The sequence below is a fragment of the Schistocerca nitens genome, chromosome 4 (genome assembly GCF_023898315.1).
Source record: "Schistocerca nitens isolate TAMUIC-IGC-003100 chromosome 4, iqSchNite1.1, whole genome shotgun sequence".
NCBI classification, from domain to species: Eukaryota; Metazoa; Arthropoda; class Insecta; order Orthoptera; family Acrididae; genus Schistocerca; species Schistocerca nitens.
In genome coordinates this window covers 879,538,062-879,559,333 of record NC_064617.1, presented here as the reverse complement: position 1 = coordinate 879,559,333, position 21,272 = coordinate 879,538,062, and the positions used below count along the sequence as shown (strand labels likewise).

The 21,272-nt window shown below is 42.1% G+C and overlaps 1 protein-coding gene across 2 annotated transcripts in view; it reads left to right on the top strand.

Annotated features, from left to right (window-relative positions):
* Positions 1–1,308: 1,308 nt before the first annotated feature.
* LOC126253392 (MICOS complex subunit Mic60) overlaps positions 1,309–21,272 on the top strand; it is a 61,336-nt gene continuing 41,372 nt past the window's right edge. For both annotated transcript variants that reach the window (XM_049954692.1, XM_049954691.1), the window contains exons 1-4: positions 1,309–1,428; positions 1,736–1,818; positions 9,978–10,181; positions 10,263–10,369. In XM_049954692.1, the coding sequence (XP_049810649.1) occupies positions 1,384–1,428; positions 1,736–1,818; positions 9,978–10,181; positions 10,263–10,369 (439 nt within the window). In that variant the 5' untranslated portion in view covers positions 1,309–1,383. The remainder of the gene's footprint in view (positions 1,429–1,735; positions 1,819–9,977; positions 10,182–10,262; positions 10,370–21,272) is intronic.

The following is a 21,272-nucleotide window of genomic DNA, read 5'->3' as shown; positions in this document are numbered from 1 at the left end:
TGAAGCAAGTATAATTTATGAATAAATTGTTTCGATTTTTAGATTTTACTTCCAATACCGGTATGTATCGGAAATGAAACCTAAGATCTAATTAGTCTGTATTTCGGTTTTTAGATTTCATTTCCGGTAAGTATTGGAAATAAAACATAAAAGTCGAAACGATAGGTTAACGGGCTTTCATTAATAAGATATGCATATCTTTTACTCTCTCTGTGTGCCACACAAGAAGGTTAAAATTTTGACCTCCTTGGCGTCACATGAAGCCTTTATGGACTCGTTAATAATGGAAGTGCTTCATTTCTAGAACCTCTATTGCTCTACTCCTCGAACGACGTGTCCCACAAACATCTGCAGGTTTTAAATTTGTCCACTAAATTTTAACCTGCCTCACCCCCTGTCATGTATGTTACATCAGCATTTAATCTCGCGCGCAAAGACAAAAGACGAATTTCCGTCGGACGGTTGGCACGACAGTGTTACACACGACATTATTTGGTTTTGGGTGGTCGGCTGTAGAGTGGTCCTAACCGACTGACATCCCGATGGTGCGTGTGTAGGTCCCTTACACAAAAATCCAATTTTTACGTTGTGTCCGATGTTACACAGTACCCTACCTGCTTGTAGACTTACTTCGTGTTGCACACACAAAAATAGCTGAAATTCGTATCTCCCGCCTCAGCTCGGTCGACTCATAAGCCTGGACCTGTAGTTGCACGTTGGAAACTAGAAGCAAGTGAGAAGATTCAAACTTCGAAGTCCCATCTTTGAAATTCTATATCACTTTTGGTGAATGCTGGACTCATTCTTCAAAAGGCTTTCCTCATCCTTGTCCAATCCAAAGCAGTGTTTCGTACCTAACGATATAGCAGTCCAAGCTATGTTAAGCGCTAAAAGCTCTCGGCAGAATAAATATTTTTTTTTTTTGGTACGGAGGGAGGGGGGCAAATACTAAGGAAATAAATAGAACTTACAAGAGCTTTTTCAATAATTAACTAGGATTGGAGCTTGTGTCTCATCCGTATTATGTATTTGTGGTAAGTAACGATGTAATGCTATTTGATGCAAAATTCACCAAAATTGTCTATGTCTGCGGAGGAGTAATTGTGCAGGGAATTACATTTCTGGGGGCCGCTTTCGATTAGTTATAGGAACATATCTTGTATACAACAATACCTGAGATTTGCGAGGACTTGTGATAATAACTTTTAGTCATTTCGAATACTAAATCACAATTCTAAATAACGCGCCGATACCAGTATCAAAAGAGCCAATCAGCCAACATTGCAAAGGAAACATGCACATTTAGGTATTACCAACTGATTAATACCGATCTTCAGTTGTTTCAGGTTCTGAATCAACTAGGAGCCGCATAGGCGGTTTAAGATGTTGAGGGTTGCAGTTAAATTTGTATATCGAGGACCGCCAAGGGTAGGACTAGCATTATAATAAAAATAACCTTCCTCACAGAGTTTCTTTCTAAGTACCCTGAAAATTTTTCTTTACGGGTCTCGTAAAATGCCGGCAGAATGCAGTTTATTCTTAAATTGACCTATTTATGTAGATTTTCCATAGATCGTTTTAAATTTTTTTGGCTAATAAACAATTTAATTACAAGCTCTTAAAAACTGTACACTTTTTTGAATGTAAGCAAGTACAGTGGTTGTCAATGTCAACATAACCTTGCGGAAGCAAGGAGCCGAAATAGGACCCACTACATATTGCGATTACCTTCCAGGTGCTCCGTTGCAACACCGCCAAACTCCACATATCGTCGAGGAATCTTCAGTCCACTGGTTTCGAAAATACTCGAGGAAGAGGGTAAGACACGCAGTACCATTATGTGCTGATAATGATAGTTGTCACTGTGGAAGTTTTGTAGTTGTATGTGACACTTGGTTCCTTCAGAAAAGAGTAAATTTTTGTTGGTAATATGTGTGTTCTTAGACATAGAAACTACAATTTTAAATTAGTAGGAACTATCCTTATAACGTGAAACAACGGAAATAAGGCCTTTTCTCTGTAAACTGAGGAATAGAGAATACCATATAGGCGTATATATGAAGTGGTATTTTCACAAGACTTTCTCGGATTGTTTTACTATATTGATGTAATATTGTGACTCGAGTACACAACTCTTAACATTAATTATTCTGCATATCTCAGCTGTTCTGGTACTGTTCTGTTTATTACATAGAATTCAGTGTGCTTAGTACATGCATTATCTTACAACAACTTTCTTCTGCAACTCGTTCTGAAAGTGTTATATAGTATTGTTATCAGTCAAACTTTTCTTGATCAGTAACGGAGACTTTACTAGGAGAGGTGGTGCAAATTAAAACGGATTAAACTCCGTTTATAGAATGCCTTGGGGAGATGAGCAGTATGGCCGAAACGAGTCTTGTCTTCCTCATAGAATGCTGGTATTACTTACTTACTTACTTACTTAGTGTTTTGCACTGAGCATTGGTATAAAATTTAAAGTGACCCATGTATCTAACAAGCTGTAGGTAGCACTTGCAATGGCCTGAACATGTCTCATCAATCATTTCAATATAGACGCTAAAAAATGACATTCAGTGTTTAATGAATCCGACAGAGCTACGTACAGTATTGTTGTTATGTTAAGGCCTGACAAACACAAGTAGGAGAGAGTGTGACATTTGCAATGTTTGTGTTAGCTGTATGCTATTGTTTTTCAAAAAGTAATTGGTTCAGACTCCTTTCTCTAGATGCGTAAGAATTGTGTAGTATTGCTCCCCCAACCCACTACCTCCACCCCTTTACCACTTTCTTTCATTTTTATTAGTTGATGTGTGTGTGTGTGTGTGTGAAAAAAAACAACTATGAGCAGTGTAATGTGTTGTTGAACGTTGAACATCTGTGAGATTTTCTTCCTAATAACTAGCAAGTAAACCTAAAAAATGCATTATTTTCAGCATTCACAAGTTTTTCACTTAGAGCTACAGTTTCGACACAAAGGAATTGTGGCTGATTCACAAACAAGGAGCTTACAGAACAGTCATATGAACTCTAAGTCTGTTTGGGACATAAAATGTCAGGTGTATAGAAGAAGGCGATACTGTCATTCTGCTTTGACCAGTGACCTCACATTTTTTTTATGTAGTGACTTTGTTAGGCGGCTGGATGTGACAATTTTTTGTTATTATAAATTGTGCATTCTGTAATTGTATTTATATCCTTGTTGAGAGCCCCTATTTCCTCACTGTGATCTGATATTTTGAATTTAATTTGTCTAAAAGTATCTTGTATGAGGGGCAGCCACAGCCATAAGTAGACATCTTGAATAAATAATTATTCAAGAGAGTATTAATAACAAGAATATTTTCATCCAAACTGTCCATATATCCATAGAAATTCCAATACTTTACTAGTTAAAATGTATGTAATTGCAGTCCATCACTGGTCATAGCTGACAGATTGTATCTTACTTTTCAGTATGCCCATAATTTCTGCATTGCTGTACAAATTAATGAGAACGGACTTGTAGGAATAATTGTGAGAGTCATACCAGTCTTGTTTTTTGTGTGTGAATGCAGACATGAAGTATTCCTCTTACATGTGATGTAAGAATAAAATAATTGAAAGACCAGTTTGTAGCATTTACCTTATACATATATGGAAGCTGAATGATCTCAAGAGTGTTACTCTAGATCATGAGTAGTAAGTGAAGATTGCGACCTTTATGCTATGTTTGTGATGCTATCCTAACTCATTATTTACAATGTGGACTGTACTTTGTACATTATGTAAATCCTAAGAAAGAATGATATACATGTCTGTCGGAAGATAGAGTTCAGTTGTACATTATCCACTATGATGTAGTGTTCCTCATGATTTACTTTATTTCTTTGTGTAAGAGTTCTTTTTTCTTGCTCTCCAAAAGAGAACACGAAGTTGCAAGTATGATAGCTGTCGTGGTACATCTCCAATTTTAGATTTTATTGTCATCATACATTTGTACACATATAATGAAGGTACTGCAAACTAACTTTCTGAAGCTCGTATTTGCAATGTTCGTTTTTAGAACTGTGATACCTGATTCAGATAACACTCTTCTGTTTTGTGAAATTGTCATTTAAATTACCCCAAAATACTGTTCTGTAAGCTGAAGAGGAAGTACATAGAATACACTATTGTAGTACCTTGTATGGTGCAAATTTTTAAATGGTTCTCGGAGCAGAATTTGCTGAATTAGTAAACAGTTCAGTAATTTCTGTTATTTCTAACTCTGTTAGCCCCCCCCCCCTCCACTCTGCCCCTTCCCTCCCCAAAACCAGATTGAGATCTTCATTTTGATTTATTTTTCAAAATCATGTATGATTTATTTACAATAGTGGCAACCTATTGGCATTAAACTATGAATGTAGACTGTGTCAACGTAAGACCTCAATCAATAATAGTTGCATACAAAGATGCCTTTACGTCAGATTGTATACAAGATAGGAGCATCCCAGCAGATCATACTCCGAAATATGGAATAAAACTTGGTCAGACGTACTCTGGGCAACCCACCTGACATCTGCAAAAGAACAGCCCCAGAAATTGAGAAAAAGGAGGAGGAGTCTGACCCCCAGGCATCCCCTGTTCAGACATGAAGCACAAAGACCAAGACTAAGGTCAAGAAGGAGCTTCATGCACACATCAGCAATTCCATCAGCACTCGGAACCCATAGAACAGAGCTGTGGCAAGATTCACTAACTCAAAGGGATAGGAAGAACATCAAAGAGAATCCTGCCATGGGCTTTCATCTGCCATATGTGATATGGAAGGCTCTTAACAAGGACAAGAGTGTCAAGTACAAGGTGAACCTCAGGAAGGGGAGCTAGACATCTGAGGAGGAATTATCTGAGTGTGGCGACCTACAGGGCACATATCACATCCTGGTCTGCACAAACCTGCCCAATACTTGCACCACAGAAGATCTTTATGTACCAAGTGATAAGGCCATCAAAACTGCGGAATTCTTTAGGCTGTGGTCCATTTAATAGAAAACTGTGTCTTTCTATATTATATTATCACTTTCAGTATCTCGTATTACTGTACTGTACCTTTATTTGTCATATTGTATTTCAGTTTGTTTGTATATCGAAGTTCTGGAGATGTATAATAAAATAAAGTGTTTAACTTGTCTCCTCTGAAGAGTATGCTCTTGGCTACAGTGTCTTAGGTCTGTATGACATCTATGTGAAAGAAGGCCTAGTCTACTACATTCTGGTACACCTTTTTTGACTTTCCATACATTGACGTCACTTTGACTTTAAGATTAGAATGAAGCGATGTGAGTGCTGCAAACTGCGTTCTTTGTTGTGTACATGTAATTTGAACTACATTGTTTATATGCCCTCAAGTTCTTACTGCTTCCTGACCATCTGCATATTTAATTACTTGTACCTCAGCGTTTATTCTTATTATCCAAGCTTTCATCCATAAATCTCTTTATGTTAAATAGTGTAGAGACATGCAACTATTGAATCTCACATTTCTCTCAGTAGCTATTTGATCTGTTGTTTCCCTAGTGCACTCTTGTCACTGCTTTCCTTTAAGTATAATTCCATTATTAGTTCCATGTCCTTCCCATATGTAAATGTCTCTTTTGACTGTCATTATCCTTCAATCTACCATACAAGCAGTTGCCATGAAAATCCTAGCACCAGTTAACATCACAGTGTGTTCTGTATGTCTTCCACCTCATGATCCTTTGGATGCAGACACTGACAGAGCTCTTCCGAGCACTCCCATGCATATTCCTCCTTGTGGGGGCATCAGTGCACACAGTCAGCTGTGGGGCGTGGCTACCACTTGCTCCAGGAGTCGAATTATCGAGCAACTTATCCATTCTGAGAATATCTGCCTTTTGAGCTGGGTTCAGATGAGAGACTTTTCCCCAGCTGCAGGGTCTTTTTCAGCCATTGACATTTGTTTTTGCTTCCCAGCTATTACAGACTCGGTTCAGTGGAAAGTGACAACAGATTTACATTCTATTGACGCTTCCCAGTGTGGATCCATCTGCTGACTCAGACGGTGGTAGACAGAAGACGACAAAGATGGACGATTCGAAGGGCAAATTGGTTGCTGTGCAGTCAACAGGCTATTTTTGAACAAAAGGATAGTGCACAGGAGACAGTGGCCCATATCATTTGTGAGATCCAGTGGGCTGCTGCTAAGACCATCCCCCAGTCCAGCAACCACATCAGACGACGATCTGTACCTTTGTGGAATGGCGACTTCCTCAAAGGAATTCAAGACTTGATTCACAAGTTTGGGAATCAATTAGGGGGATTTCAGGCAAGGGCAGTACACATTCCTTTACGGCCTTGTCGAGAAATGGGGTCTTGGTGGACACACCTAAAGACATGGTTCAGGTGAACACTTTTTTACAGTCACTGTGTCATCTGGGCAAGCTCCTGTGTTTAAGGTGTTTTGTAGGACTGCAGAGATGGGGAAGCTCCATTTCTGCTCGAATAATGAGGAAGTTGTAATCTTATCCTCCCACACATCATCATTATATTTCTCTTAGTCTCTTCATTATTTTCAAAAGCTTTGAGAGGCGTAAGATATACATAAGAAAAACTTTTTACTTATCTTCTTTTTCTTTTCTTGCTGTTGGCTTCAGTTCTTGCGTCTAGGGCTACATTCTTGCAGCTGAAATTTCGATTACTGGGTTCCAGATGACAAAGTAACTGATGAAGTACTATCTGTTGCTATGATTTTCTTTTATTTTATCCCATTCTTCTATATCACACTGACTTCACAATCTCCATTTTTAAAAAGCCATCAATTACATTGTTGTAGACAAAATTAAAAAACGCGTGCACTTCCATTATAGGCATGCCCACTACTACTTACATTCTACAGTACTCACAATATTCCAAAGAGTTTTCAAACTTCCTTGACAAAAGTAGACTCTTTACCACATTATATCATTATCTTATAAATGATTCCAGAAATAAGTTTAATAATTAGCATTAGATTGTGCAATTAATAATATGAATTTTAAGTATGCCAGAATTTCTAATTTCAAATATATCTAAAACAAGAATAATTTTAACTGGTAGTGCATATCGATTGTAACAAATTAATTTCTTTTTATACATTTTAGCCTGAAATATAATACATCATATACAAAATCAAATGAAATTTTTCAGTGAAACAGCCAAGAATGTTCACTATACAAGACTCGATAGTATAAATGGTATCGGTTATTTCTATTTAAAAAAAAGGTAATGTTAGAAAAGGATGTCCCATTATAAAGTCTGCAACCTTTCATTCTCCATGTGGGAACTGGAATCAGCTCTGTCTGTGGCCAGAGACACTGCTCCAGGACCTAATGAGATTCAATATGCCATGCTTCGTCATCTGTGCCCTGAAGCTAAAGGACAGCTCCTCTTTTGTTTCAATCAGATCTGGTTTGATGGACAGTACCCTACGACTTGGAAGGAGGCAATATTAATTCCATTCAGTAAACCAGGCAAGGACGGTAGTAACATTTACCAGAGTGTAGCCTGTACCAGTTGTATGGATTAGACTCTTGAATGCATGGTCAACGACCGCCTCATCTGGCTGCTTGGATCCTGAAATCACTTGAGCCACTCCAAGTATGGTTTCAGGTGCTACCATTCCATCCTTGACAACTTAATTGTACTGGAGATGGCGATACAGGAGTCTTTCTTACACCGAAACCATTTTGGTTTGTGTTTTTTTGACCTCGAAAAAGCATATGACTCTACTTGCAGTTAAAACATCCTTCACCAATTTCATGAACGGGTACTATGTGGATGTCTGCCACTTCTTATCCAATCCTTCTTAAAGGACCGGCACTGTCGATATAACCCTGGTGATGCCTTGTCTGACTGCTGTCTCCAAGAGAATGGGGTCCCCCAAGGCAGTGTACTCAATGTCACACAGTTTGCCATTGCTATCAGTGGCATTTCCTCTGCAAGCCCTGCCAAATGCTCTTTGTTTGTGGATGACTTTGCAGTCTTCTACTCTTTCTCTGGTCTAACAATGACGATGAAGCAGCTCCATCTGACCATCAGGAGGCTGGGAATCTGGACCAAGACAACTAGTTTTGGGTTCTGACCAGGGAAAACTACATGTGTCAGTTTTAATCGAATTTTTAACCAAGTAGTGCTCACAGTGGGGGACAATATTTTACATCTTCAGGAAACTGTGCACTTTTTGGGTTTATTATTTGACTTGAAATTAAACTGGCTACAACACCTGAAAGACCTACGAACAAAGGACTTCACAGACAATGAATATTTTTAAATGCTTTAGCAGAAAATCATGGGGAGCAGACAGATCCTGTGTCCTGCAGTTTTGTAGTGCATTTGTTTAATCACATTTAGATTATGTCAGCCCGTATTTCCTATCTCAAGATGTTAGACACTGTCCACCATGAGGGCATTCGGATATTGACTGGGGCCTTTCAGACCAGCCCAATTCAGTCTCCATGTGTAGAAGCTGTTGAACTAACACTCCAAATTCAGTGGCATATTCTTTTGGTTTGACAGGCACAGAAAATCTCAGCATCACTTCAGTCATTGGCATTTAGTGCAGTGGTCCAACCCAACTCTGAATGGCTGTTCAGGAATCGGTTTCATGCGACCAAGCCATTCGAGATACGTGCTGCTGACTGTCTCAAAACTCTGGATCTATCAGACCTCCGAATACACAGCCAGGGATGGAACACATTGCTGCCTTGGTGTCTTCAGGGGCCCAAAGTGATTTTAAGTTTGATGCAGTATAAGAAAACTTGTACTCCAGATTACGTTTTTACAAATTTGTTTTCCTCCATTTTAAGTACGTACCACAGTTTCATTGTTCTTTATACAGGTGGCTCCCAGCAAGAGAATGTCTTAGTTTGTTCTACTGTTTTCCCTGATATGGTTTTCAAATTATGATGCGAAGTTACATGGCATGATGATGGCACTGCAGAGGATTCACAGACTTCGCTGTACAAGGTTTTTTGTCTGTTTGAACTTGCTTGATGCACTAGAAGCACTTCACCAAATGTATCCAGTAGACCAGTTGATTCAGCTCATCCAGGACTCCTTACAGTGCTCCAGCACCATGGCAAGGTGGTGCTATTTTGCTGGGTACCTGGCCACATCAAGATACAGAGAAACGACATGGTCGAGAAAGCAGCCAATGAAGCATGTCGGGACGGTGTTGTCCATCAATGTCCCATCCCGTTGCATGCCGTCTTCTCATTTTCAGACACTCATCATGTGTCAGTGGGAGACTGAATGGTTGAAGGTGACAGAAAACAAACTGTGGTTACTCAAATCGCACAGGTAAGCCTCACCGCTTACCAGGCTGTATGTCGCACATAGCCCTGTAACACATGGCTTTCTCCTCCAGTGGGAGGATCCACTGTTCTATGAGGTTTGTGTTGTCCCACTTTAAGTTCAGCGTATTTTGGCAACATGTGACTTACAGAACTGATATCAGGACAGCCCTCAGTTCGATGGAGATCTGCTCACTATCCTAGCCGATATTGATTCCAATGTTACAAGAGTGTTGACATTTGTGAATAGTCAGGCCTCATCCCTAAAGTGGTGGGGAAGGTTGGCAGACTTTAAAGCATTATAAATTACGCTGCATGTGAGGATAGCCTCTGTCCCCATCCATGAAATTGGCATGCTGGTTTTTTGTCACAGTGCTGATGACCATGATGTTGAGCACCCCTAACCCCAAATAATAATAATACTCATCCTCCTCCTCCTCCTCCTCCTCTCCATCTGCATCCAATGGCATGTCTTGCTTCCCTTCATCTCCTAAATCCAAATTTATTCTCTGACAAGTTTTTTTTTGTCTCCTTAAAGCCCATGATTTATGTAAGTTGTTATCCCTATTGTTTCTGATTCTGCCCCTACTTGTATATGAGCAGATAGCTGTGCGTTTTAACCACGTGTGCATGCATTTGTCTTGTATCTGTATTTATTTTTTCCAGGAGAGCTGGGAAGTTCTTCTATTTTCTAGGTACAATAACATTGGCCTCGGGAGGAACAGTTGCATATGCCAATTATGACCCAGAATTTCGAAGGTGGTTAGAGGCTAATGTTCCCTATGCCGGTGATGCTCTTAATGTAGTATTACGAGATAATAATGCCTTGTATACTTCTCTGAATAACTATGTCAGTGAGTTGAAGAACCAGTAAGTAGCACTCTTTCATAATTGTACTTATTTATTGAGATATAAGGCAGTAATGATGATACATTGTCTCTTTCTTTTTAGAGTTTTGGGACTGATTTCTCGCAAAGAAGATAAATCTCCAGCTACAAAACCTAGGCCAGAACCGAAACCTGTACTTGAAGAGACGAATGAGAAGAAAGCTCATAAAAGTAATACTTTAAACCATTAAATTGCACATTATGTGTGCTGTTAATAGATTTCACATAGACAAATTGTTGCTACATCTAATCATTTTTGTTGCCTTTGCATTCATTTTTTGCCATCATATTTCACATAATAGGCTAGTTGTCATCAGTGTGCAAATAGCAAACGTGAACAAATTTATATGCACATAAGCCTTTCCCAGTGCAGTAAATGTTGCTGAGGCTGTCAAATGTTTTTGTCAGTATTTTGATGGAACACATGCTTGTCATCTTGGTATCACATACTGTGTAGAGGCCCTGAAGCAATGAAATCGTTGGAGTAGGTTTTTTTTTTTTTTTTCACAGGTTCGAGGATAACAGTTTTCTCTGTTGTACAGTTAACTGTATATTTTTGGAAACAAATGGTTATTTACTCTGAAACTTTCATACATGTCTTTATTTCATGGTAGTCAAACATAACTCCTCCTGCAGTGGTTTACATAACCGTGCTCCACATATTATATAGCCCCACTGTTTATGAGGCAAAGTGCAATTGCTGAACTCTAATCCAAAAAGACTATTATTCCCAAAAAGACCAAAAATCACTTAGATATTCATTGGAGTCCTAGGATTTTTACATTATGCATATTGACTTATTTCTTGGGGAAACAATAATCAGTCATCATCATCATCTCACCACAGTAAACTCTAATAACATTTGTACATAGTGCAAAAATCTTCTTGGATGCAGAACTTTATGACAAAAGCTTCGTTACTTACAGATAATATTTTGCTAATGTAGGTACACTGACAAGTCGGATGTGCATTTTGATGAACACCTATGAAATAAAGAAAGCAAACTCAAACAGAGGGATATTCAGGATGGAATGTAACAGTATTATGAAAATGGTAGTTGCTGCTCACCATATAGTGGAGATGCTGAGTGGCTGACAGGCACAACAAAAAGACTGTCACAAAATAAGCTTTCAGCCAACAAGACATTCGTCGAAAATAGCCAACATACACAAACACACACACTGACTATGGTCATGTGTGTGAGTTGTGTGTATGTGTTGTCTGTTTTTGATGATTGTCTTGGTAGCCGAAAGCTCACATTCTGACAGTGTTTTTGTTGTGCCTATCTGCCACTCAGCATCTCTGCTATATGGTGAGTAGCAACTATCCTTTTCATAATACAAATAAATTTTACATTGTTTGAAATAAAGAAAGCAGTCAGCCTTGAATGGGAAAAATTTCACAGAGATTTAGAAATTGTGGAAAGTGGATTATTAGGTGCTTGTCTCATTGACGACGTGGTATATGAGGAAATGTAGCATGCCAACAAGTTGTGACGTGTAAGGTACAGAAATAAAAAACCACATCAACATTTAACTAATCACAATCACAATATTTAAATTGCATTTAGATGTCCCATAGTGTCTATTTGGCTGTTTTTTTAAAAATGAACAGAAATCCAATGACAATGGTGAAATTATCTCCAGAACTAGTTTGTAGGTAACAAGCAAATTGATAAATTGCTGTGGACACATCAATCCCATATTATAAAACCACTTGTTGAACACACAATTACTGGTTAAAGTGATTGTCAGGATGTTGTATTTAGTGAAGTTTGCAACTTGTAAATGCTGAAGATGAGGATTATCTAATTTATAAGTCAGAATTTAAGTCTGTGTGGTGGGCTATGGTTCCTAAAATGACAGGTTTGTGGTGTTTTTGGTGTGCATCACTTGTATGCCATTGCCTTTAGCGATATACCGTCTGATCCGAAAGTCCTGTCGCCCCCCCCCCCTCCCCGCACCCCTGTTCCCCACCCCTACCCACCCACTTTTCCACTTTTTTGGTCAGTGTGTGTATATTTCCTTATTTTGAACATGTCGTAGCAGACATGTGACAAATGTTGATAATTTACTTTCCAGCTTGTTTAGCAATTCAGAATGGGCACCACCATTATCATGGCACAAAATTATGCGGCGCCAGATCCTGTGTCAAATTTTCCGCAGTGTGGTTTCCTTGAATGCCTCCTTAACAGCTTGCTTTAATTCATCAGTTGTCTGGTATCATTGTTTTGCAACATGATGCTTAATACATCCCACAGGGAATTGTTGCATGATGTCAGATCTGGACTCCTTGGAGGCCACTTTGATCGGTGCTGACACATGCACCCATACTCTCCCTAGCTCTGCAGATGATGAAGAAATTGATGAAATGTATGACGAGATAAAAGCAATTATTCAGGTAGTGAAGGGAGACGAAAATTTAATAGTCATGGGTGACTGGAATTCGTCAGTAGGAAAAGGGAGAGAAGGAAACATAGTAGGTGAATATGGATTGGGGGGAAGAAATGAAAGAGGAAGCCGCCTTGTAGAATTTTGCACAGAGCATAACTTAATCATAGCTAACATTTGGTTCAAGGATCATAAAAGAAGGTTGTATACCTGGAAGAATCCTGGAGATACTAAAAGGTATCAGATAGATTATATAATGGTAAGACAGAGATTTAGGAACCAGGTTTTAAATTGTAAGACATTTCCAGGGGCAGATGTGGATTCTGACCACAATCTATTGGTTATGAACTGCAGATTGAAACTGAAGAAACTGCAAAAAGGTGGGAATTTAAGGAGATGGGACCTGGATAAACTGAAAGAACCAGAGGTTGTAGAGAGTTTTAAGGAGAGCATAAGGGAACAATTGACAGGAATGGGGGAAAGAAATACAGTAGAAGAAGAATAGGTAGCTCTGAGGGATGAAGTAGTGAAGGCAGCAGAGGATCAAGTAGGTAAAAAGACGAGGGCTAATAGAAATCCTTGGGTAACAGAAGAAATATTGAATTTAATTGATGAAAGGAGAAAATATAAAAATGCAGTAAATGAAGCAGGCAAAAAGGAATACAAACGTCTCAAAAATGAGATCGACAGGAAGTGCAAAATGGCTAAGCAGGCATGGCTAGAGGACAAATGTAAGGATGTAGAGGCTTGTCTCACTTGGAGTAAGATAGATACTGCCTACAGGAAAATTAAAGAGACCTTTGGAGAGAAGAGAACCACTTGTATGAATATCAAGAGCTCAGATGGCAACCCAGTTCTAAGCAAAGAAGGGAAGGCAGAAAGGTGGAAGGAGTATATAGAGGGTTTATACAAGGGCGATGTACTTGAGGACAATATTATGGAAATGGAAGAGGATGTAGATGAAGATGAAATGGGAGATAAGATACTGCGTGAAGAGTTTTTACAGAGCACTGAAAGACCTGAGTCGAAACAAGGCCCCGGGAGTAGACAACATTCCATTAGAACTACTGATGGCCTTGGGAGAGCCAGTCATGACAAAACTCTACCATCTGGTGAGCAAGATGTATGAGACAGGCGAAATACCCACAGACTTCAAGAAGAATATAATAATTCCAATCCCAAAGAAAGCAGGTGTTGACAGATGTGAAAATTACCGAACTATCAGTTTAATAAGTCACAGCTGCAAAATACTAACGCGAATTCTTTACAGACGAATGGAAAAACTGGTAGAAGCGGACCTCGGGGAAGATCAGTTTGGATTCCGTAGAAATGTTGGAACACGTGAGGCAATATTAACCTTACGACTTATCTTAGAAGAAAAATTAAGAAAAGGCAGACCTACGTTTCTAGCATTTGTAGACTTAGAGAAAGCTTTTGACAACATTAACTGGAATACTCTCTTTCAAATTCTGAAGGTGGCAGGGGTAAAATACAAGGAGCGAAAGGCTATTTACAATTTGTACAGAAACCAGATGGCAGTTATAAGAGTCGAGGGGCCTGAAAGGGAAGCAGTGGTTGGGAAAGGAGTGAGACAGGGTTGTAGCCTCTCCCCGATGTTATTCAATCTGTATATTGAGCAAGCAGTAAAGGAAACAAAAGAAAAATTCGGAGTAGGTATTAAAATTCATGGAGAAGAAGTAAAAACTTTGAGGTTCGCCGATGACATTGTAATTCTGTCAGAGACAACAAAGGACTTGGAAGAGCAGTTGAACGGAATGGACAGTGTCTTGAAAGGAGGATATAAGATGAACATCAACAAAAGCAAAACGAGGATAATGGAATGTAGTCAAATTAAATCTGGTGATGCTGAGGGGATTAGATTAGGAAATGAAACACTTAAAGTAGTAAAGGAGTTTTGCTATTTAGGGAGTAAAATAACTGATGATGGTCGAAGTAGAGAGGATATAAAATGTAGACTGGCAATGGCAAGGAAATCGTTTCTGAAGAAGAGAAATTTGTTAACATCTAGTATAGATTTAAGTGTCAGGAAGTCGTTTCTGAAAGTATTTGTATGGAGTGTAGCCATGTATGGAAGTGAAACATGGACGATAATCAGTTTGGACAAGAAGAGAATAGAAGCTTTCGAAATGTGGTGCTACAGAAGAATGCTGAAGATAAGGTGGGTAGATCACGTAACTAATGAGGAGGTATTGAATAGGATTGGGGAGAAGAGAAGTTTGTGGCACAACTTGGACTAGAAGAAGGGATCGGTTGGTAGGACATGTTTTGAGGCATCAAGGGATCACCAATTTAGTATTGGAGGGCAACGTGGAGGGTAAAAATCGTAGGGGACACCAAGAGATGAATACACTAAGCAGATTCAGAAGGATGTAGGTTGCAGTAGGTATTGGGAGATGAAGAAGCTTGCACAGGATAGAGTAGCATGGAGAGCTGCATCAAACCAGTCTCAGGACTGAGGACCACAACAACAACATCCCATTTCACATCTCTTATGGTTTCCCTGGTGTGTGCACATTCACAAGCCCATTCACTTGCTGGAACACTATCTTCCACACTAGGTACTTGTGCCTGCCATGTACAACCCTTTTTCATGGTGGGCCATGTCTTCCTCCTCCTTATTGCCTGACCACTGAATTAATGAATAAAAGTTTCACTTTCTTTAAAGGCTAATAACCTACATATTGGAATAAAAGAACATTGATGCTGTGGATTCCCTGTGTTAAAACCTTTTCCTTTTCAATATTTGTTTGCTTATAACTGTATTTTTAAAAAATTAAATAATTTAGGAGTAAAGGAGATTACATGCCAAAAACTAAAATGTTGAGTCATCAAAAGGCACAGAAATAAATGAAAACTTCACTAGCTCCCACAGACAATCCTAAAGAGTCAGGAGTTCACACAAGTGCTTGGATACACACACACACACACACACACACACACACACACACACACACACACACACACACACACAAGTTGTGTTAGCTGGAAACACGGAATGCGAGGACTGTAGTTCTGTAGTTCGGCAGGTAGATTATGTAGACTCGTGTGGTGGTGTGACACGCGTGCGCAGGGTGTAGAGGTGGTAAGAGGGGCTGGGGAAGGCTGGATAGTGGCTCAGAGGGAGGCTGCTAGTGTGTGCAGGATAGCAAAATGGAATGAAAATCCATCAGGTACAAGGAATAGGAATGTGTTCTGAAGACCCCGAAGCCAGTGAGTTCACGCAGTGCACCATGACGATGATGACAACGATGTGAAGGAATGATTTGGGAGCAGGTGGCAGAATAGAGGAAGAGTAGACAATTGGCTAGAGGGTGCTGGTGCAGTGGGTTAGTGGAGATCAAGGCAAGGAGGATTACGTGAATGAATGGTGTGTCGCAAGGATAACTCCCATTTACGTAATTCAGAATAGCTCTTGCTGGTGGGGAAGGATCCAGTGGCATGTGTTGTAAAGCCATTGGACTCCAGCATGTTGCCCTCAGCTTTGTTTTGCCACTGGGTAATCATCTTGCTGTCAGCCACAGTTTAAGGATGGCAATTCATCGTGGTGGACAGCTGGTTGATAGATACATCCATATAAAATGCTGTGCCGAAATTGCGGCAGATCTACTGTGGTGTGGCTGCTTCCACAGGTGGCCTTGCTTATGATGGGATCAGATAATTCTGACAGGACTAGAGTGGGATATGCTGGGTGAGTGAATTGGGTAGATCTGGCATTTGGGTCTTCCGCATGGATTGTGGGACAGCGGGTAAATTATCGTTTCATTTACAAGCTCCTGAAAACGGTTTTTGCGGTCAGCCATAAAGTGATGGAGAACATACTGACAATAATTTTTAGTCTGCAAGTCCACATTTCTCTTCGTACTCACTGAAAGAAAATGTTGCTACTTGCTATTTACTCAGCAGGACCAGGAAGTATGACTATAAATAAAAGTTTCGAATTTTAAGTAATTGATACAGTCAGTAAAAGTTCACATGCAAAACCATAATAATATACCTGCTGATGAAGGTAATAATAATAGTAATCGTGATGATGATGATGATGATGTTGATGATATTATCCCTATTGGAAGCAGCACTATTAACAGTTCTGAGGTGACCTCTGAATGACACACTGTTCCAAGACTTTGGATTGGAAGAGGAGAAGCAGAAAATGAACTTCATCCCAGGTCTTCAGACCTCACACCTTGTGACTTTTATCCATGGGGTTACGTGAAAGATTGCATTTTTATTCCCTCTATGTAGGAAAGTCTAAGACATTGCATTGTTGAAGCAGTGAATTCTATAATGAGAGACTAGCTGCTTTGTATGTAGCAGGAAATGATCCACCATTTTATATTTGTCGTGTAACCTATGGTGCTCACATTGAATTCATACAAATTTGAACTTTTCTCTTACCAGGAACATTGACATTGTTTCAATATTTTATAGTTTGGAAGCAATAAATGTTTGAAATCTGTTCCCTCTTTTTGAATAACCCTGTATAAAAAACTTAAAATACATTTAGTGGACATACACAAAGTACAGCTCAGGTCAAATCAAATGTGGCAATGATGACATGGGGGTATTAACCCTTGAGCAGGCGTGCTGGTTTTCGTAACATGAGTGAATGCATAAACTTTTCATTATATCATTCTGTCACTGCATACAGGTGTTCCCCTACAGTAAAGACCCATCGAAGCATTAAACAGCCCAGTTGCATCGGATCCCTGCCAGCCGTTTGTTTGATTACTAATTATCTCATAGATAACTGCCTCATTGTAGGAGAGTGCTGATAGCTCGGAATCTGGATCATTTACTCACACAGATTGTAATCCCCCTGCGGGTCCGGGGTAAGAATAGGCCCGAGGTATTCCTGCCTGTCGTAAGAGGTGACTAAAAGGAGTCCCTCCCCCTCAAGGGGGTAGTTAGCGCCTGCGTCCGGAGACGGACGGTTCCAAGACCTCTATTTGCGGTCATTTTGCTTTTTCACTTCTCGTTTCTTCCTTTCTTTGGTTGGTTCCTTTCTTTGCTCTTCTCCACCTCACTGTCTTCCTTACTCTTTCCCCTGCATAATCTCCTTGCCTTCTCATTGCCTTCTTCTCATTGCCTTCTTCTCCTTGCCTTCTCATTGCCTTCTCATTGCCTTCTTCTCCTTGCCTTCTCTGGTCTCCGCCTCGGCGTTTGAGACACTGTCCTCTCTCTCTCTCTCTCTCTCTCTCTCTCTCTCTCTCTCTCTCTCTCTCTCTCTCTCTCTCCTTTTTCCTCTTCTTCCTTCCTCCCTGTGCGCGCCTGAAGGCCGACCCACACGTTCGCACGCGTAGCCGGTGACGGGGTAACGCGTAATTCCCCGCCCTGGGTGGACATGTAAGGCACGCGCGTACCCCCTGGTAAAGGCCAGGCCCGGGGAGGGGTGATTGCCTGAGCTGATACCTTCTGACCATGCCGATTGGTCCCTCCGTCTGTTTCTCGGGAGGTGTGACCTGAGGTGTAAACATTCACCTAAGGCGGGAGTGCCCTCTGAGAGGGTCCCCACAAGGAAGGAGCGCGCCATCGGAGACGCTGGCAATCATGGGGGATTTCTCTGCAATGGATTTCACTCCATCTCTCTCGACTTCTGCCCAAAAACGGAAACGTGACCAGCTACCAGTGACAAAAGTACTACCGCCTGCCCCACAGTTCCTCGTCGTTTCTCGATCTGAGGACGGAAAGGATTTTTCCTCTGTCAACCCTTTCGTTATCCAGAAGGGCGTCGATGCCATAGCCGGATCTGTCAAATCCTGTACCAGGTTGCGTAACGGTACCTTATTACTCGAAACTGAGAGCGCCTTTCAGGCACAAAAACTGCTTCGGGCCACACTCCTGTACACATTCCCTGTCCGGGTGGAGGCTCACCGAACTTTGAATTCGTCTCGTGGTGTGGTCTACACTAGATCCCTCGACGGTTTGACTGACGAGGAGATTCAATCTTTCCTCGCTGAGCAGGGCGTGACGGCTGTCCATAGGGTCATGAAAAAGGTCAACAATGACCTTGTACCGACCCGGACACTTTTTTTGACCTTCGATAGTGTTCAGCTGCCATCGCGCATCAAAGCGGGCTACGAGGTTATTTCTGTTCGCCCCTATGTCCCGACACCTACGCGCTGCTACCAGTGTCAGCGTTTCAATCACACTCGCCAGTCTTGTTCCAATGCGGCTACATGTGTCACTTGTGGCAGGGATGCCCATGAGGGTGACTGTCCACCTCCGTCTCCTCGTTGTGTGAACTGTCAGGGAGACCATGCTGCATCCTCCCGCGACTGTCCTGTCTATAAGGAAGAACGCTGTATCCAGGAAATTCGGGTCAAAGAGAAAGTGTCCACCTCGGCTGCTCGCAAGCTATTGGCTAGTAGGAAGCCCACGCTGCTCCCAGCGGGGAAATACAGTACTGTCCTCGCCTCTCCTCGGACTACCAGGGAGGTGGCAACCCAGACCTGCGATCTGACCTTCAGCACCACGGTCGTCCGTTCGGCCAGTGCTAAGATCGCGCGGTCGACGTCTCCTCTTCGTCCCATCACCCCACAGACACCAGCCCCTTCATCAGCTTCTGCTAAGACGAAGACCCAGAAGTCAGATGCACGGGCCTTCAAGAAGGAACCGTCCCGTGCAGACTTCCTACGTACCTCGACCTCCCAGCCTTCGTCCGGTACTTCCACCAAATGACCATCCAAGAAGGCTAATAGGAAGCACAGTTCTCCTTCTCCGCCACGGCGCATTTCTTCTCCTGCGCCACCCGGCGGTTGCCGCCCCAGGCCGTCATCCCTTTCGCCTGGCCGCACCGCTGGTAGCCGAACATCTGGCCGTTCACCGGCGGAGGAAGCTCCCCCTCCCGGCCATCTTCCCAAGATGGCCGATGAACCTATAGACCCAATGGACGATGACTGTCCGCCTACTGATAGCGGCGGCAGTGCTCGCTCGAAGCCAGGCCCTCAGCGGCCTTCGAGGTGACCCCTTCTTTCATCTTCCTTTTTTCTTACGATGGCACTTATTCACTGGAATATTCGCAGCATTCGCTCCAACCGAGAGGACTTGAAGTTGCTGCTTCGCTTGCACCGTCCGCTCGTCGTAGCCCTCCAGGAAACGAAGCTACGCCCATGCGATCAAATTGCCTTGGCACACTACACCTCCGTGCGTTTTGACCTACCCCCTGTGGTAGGTATCCCAGCTCATGGAGGGGTTATGTTGCTGGTCCGGGATGATATTTACTACGATCCCATCACGTTGCACACCGGCCTGCAGGCAGTTGCCATCCGTATTACTCTCCCCACTTTTACATTTTCCATTTGTACCGTTTACACTCCATCGTCGTCTGCCGTTACCAGGGCAGACATGATGCAACTTATTGCTCAGCTACCTGCACCATTTTTGTTAACTGGAGACTTCAATGCCCACCATCCCCTTTGGGGCTCTCCAGCATCCTGCCCGAGGGGCTCCCTGTTAGCAGACCTTTTCAACCAGCTCAATCTCGTCTGCCTCAATACTGGCGCCCCTACTTTTCTTTCGGATGCATCTCACACCTATTCCCATTTAGATCTCTCTATATGTACTCCCCAACTTGCACGCCGGTTCGAGTGGTATGCTCTTTCTGATACATATTCGAGCGACCACTTCCCGTGTGTTATCCATCTCCTGCAGCATACCCCCTCTCCGTGCTCATCTAGTTGGAACATCTCCAAAGCAGACTGGGGGCTCTTCTCTTCAAGGGCGACCTTTCAGGATCAAACATTCCCAAGCTGCGATAGTCAGGTCGCACACCTCACGGAAGTCATTCTCTCTGCTGCTGAATATTCCATCCCTCACCCTACTTCTTCTCCACGTCGCGTACCGGTCCCCTGGTGGACCGCAGCATGTAGAGACGCTCTACGTGCTCGGCGACGTGCTTTACGCGCCTTTAAACGCCACCCTACAGTGGCGAATTGTGTCAATTATAAACGATTACATGCACAGTGTCGTCGTATTATTAAAGAAAGCAAGAAAGCCAGCTGGGCTGCTTTCACAAGCACCTTCAACAGTTTTACTCCTTCTTCTGTTGTCTGGGGTAGCCTGCGCCGGCTATCTGGCACTAAGGTCCACTCACCAGTTTCTGGCTTGACGGTCGCGAATGACGTCCTTGTGGCCCCTGAGGCTGTCTCCAATGCCTTCGGCCGCTTTTTCGCAGAGGTTTCGAGCTCCGCTCATTACCACCCTGCCTTCCTCCCCCGCAAACAGGCAGAGGAGGCTAGGCCACCTAACTTCCGCTCCTCGAATCGTGAAAGTTATAATGCCCCATTCACCATGCGGGAACTCGAAACCGCACTTGGCCGATCACGGTCCTCCGCTCCAGGGCCTGATTCTATTCATATTCAGATGCTGAAGAACCTTTCTCCTGCGGGTAAAGGTTTTCTTCTTCGTACTTACAATCGCATCTGGATTGAGGGACATGTTCCCGCATGCTGGCGCGAGTCTATTGTTGTCCCGATTCCTAAGCCGGGGAAGGACAAGCACTTGCCCTCCAGTTATCGACCCATCTCGCTTACCAGCTGTGTCTGTAAAGTGATGGAGCGAATGGTTAACTCTCGATTGGTTTGGCTGCTCGAGTCTCGACGCCTACTTACCAATGTACAATGTGGATTTCGTAGGCGCCGGTCTGCTGTTGACCATCTGGTTAC